At 40.4% G+C, this 835-nt stretch overlaps 1 protein-coding gene across 1 annotated transcript; it reads left to right on the forward strand.

Annotated features, from left to right (window-relative positions):
* Nucleotides 1–389, forward strand: LOC106537282 (pancreatic secretory granule membrane major glycoprotein GP2; the record flags this gene model as incomplete). Its single annotated transcript, XM_014034669.1, is given in 2 exon segments — nucleotides 1–97; nucleotides 263–389. Coding segments are annotated over 2 exon segments (224 nt in total), but the record flags the coding sequence as incomplete, so codon positions are not given.
* Between the last annotated feature and the right edge of the window lie 446 nt (nucleotides 390–835).

The following is an 835-nucleotide window of genomic DNA, read 5'->3' on the forward strand; positions in this document are numbered from 1 at the left end:
ACACCTGAACGACCCGGCCTGCAGAGGTCAACTGGACACGAACAACAACATGGTGACATTCAACTTTGAAGTTGACACCTGTGGAACACAGATCAGCGTAAGTGGTCCTCTTCAGTCTTTATTCTGGATAAGCAGCAAAATGTTCCCCAGCTCACTGCTGAGCTTCTCTTCTCTACTTTGGGATGTTTTTGTGCTTCTATCCTCAAACCTGACAGCTGTGTTAAAAACACATTTAGTAACATCTTCATATTTCACTTGGCAGGACAACGGCACTCACATCATCTACGAGAACACCGTCACAAACCAAAACATCACTGATGTCATCATTCGCCACGATATGGTCAGGATCAACTTTTCCTGCTACCAGACCCAGCCGGACCTCCTGACTAAGACCTTCACCATCATGAACAGGTGAGTGTGGTTCCTGGTTGCTCTTTGGTTCGGGTCTTCCGGTTTGTAATTATGTGAGAGGAGGAAGTTTTGTTCCCACATATCCAATGCATTTCAGATTATTTTGTTTATATTTTAGTAGTTCCCTTTTTTCCAAATGATGTAAAGACTTTATGGTGAGTGTGATGAGGTTATGAGTAACTGAACTTACCTCCATTAAGTCCTCTGTTTCTGCCTCCTCAGTGATGAACGTTGTGACCAAAATGTTGGTACCCTTCGTTTAATCAAATAAAAATCTACAATGGTCACAGAAATAACTCGAATCTGTCAAAAGTAATAAAATAATAATAATTCTATGAAAATGAACAAATGGAAGTCAGACATTACTTTTCAACCATGCTTCAACAGAAACAATAAATAAATCTCATGAAACAGAACTGGACAG

The sequence above is a fragment of the Austrofundulus limnaeus genome, unplaced genomic scaffold (genome assembly GCF_001266775.1).
Source record: "Austrofundulus limnaeus strain Quisiro unplaced genomic scaffold, Austrofundulus_limnaeus-1.0 Scaffold2226, whole genome shotgun sequence".
NCBI classification, from domain to species: Eukaryota; Metazoa; Chordata; class Actinopteri; order Cyprinodontiformes; family Rivulidae; genus Austrofundulus; species Austrofundulus limnaeus.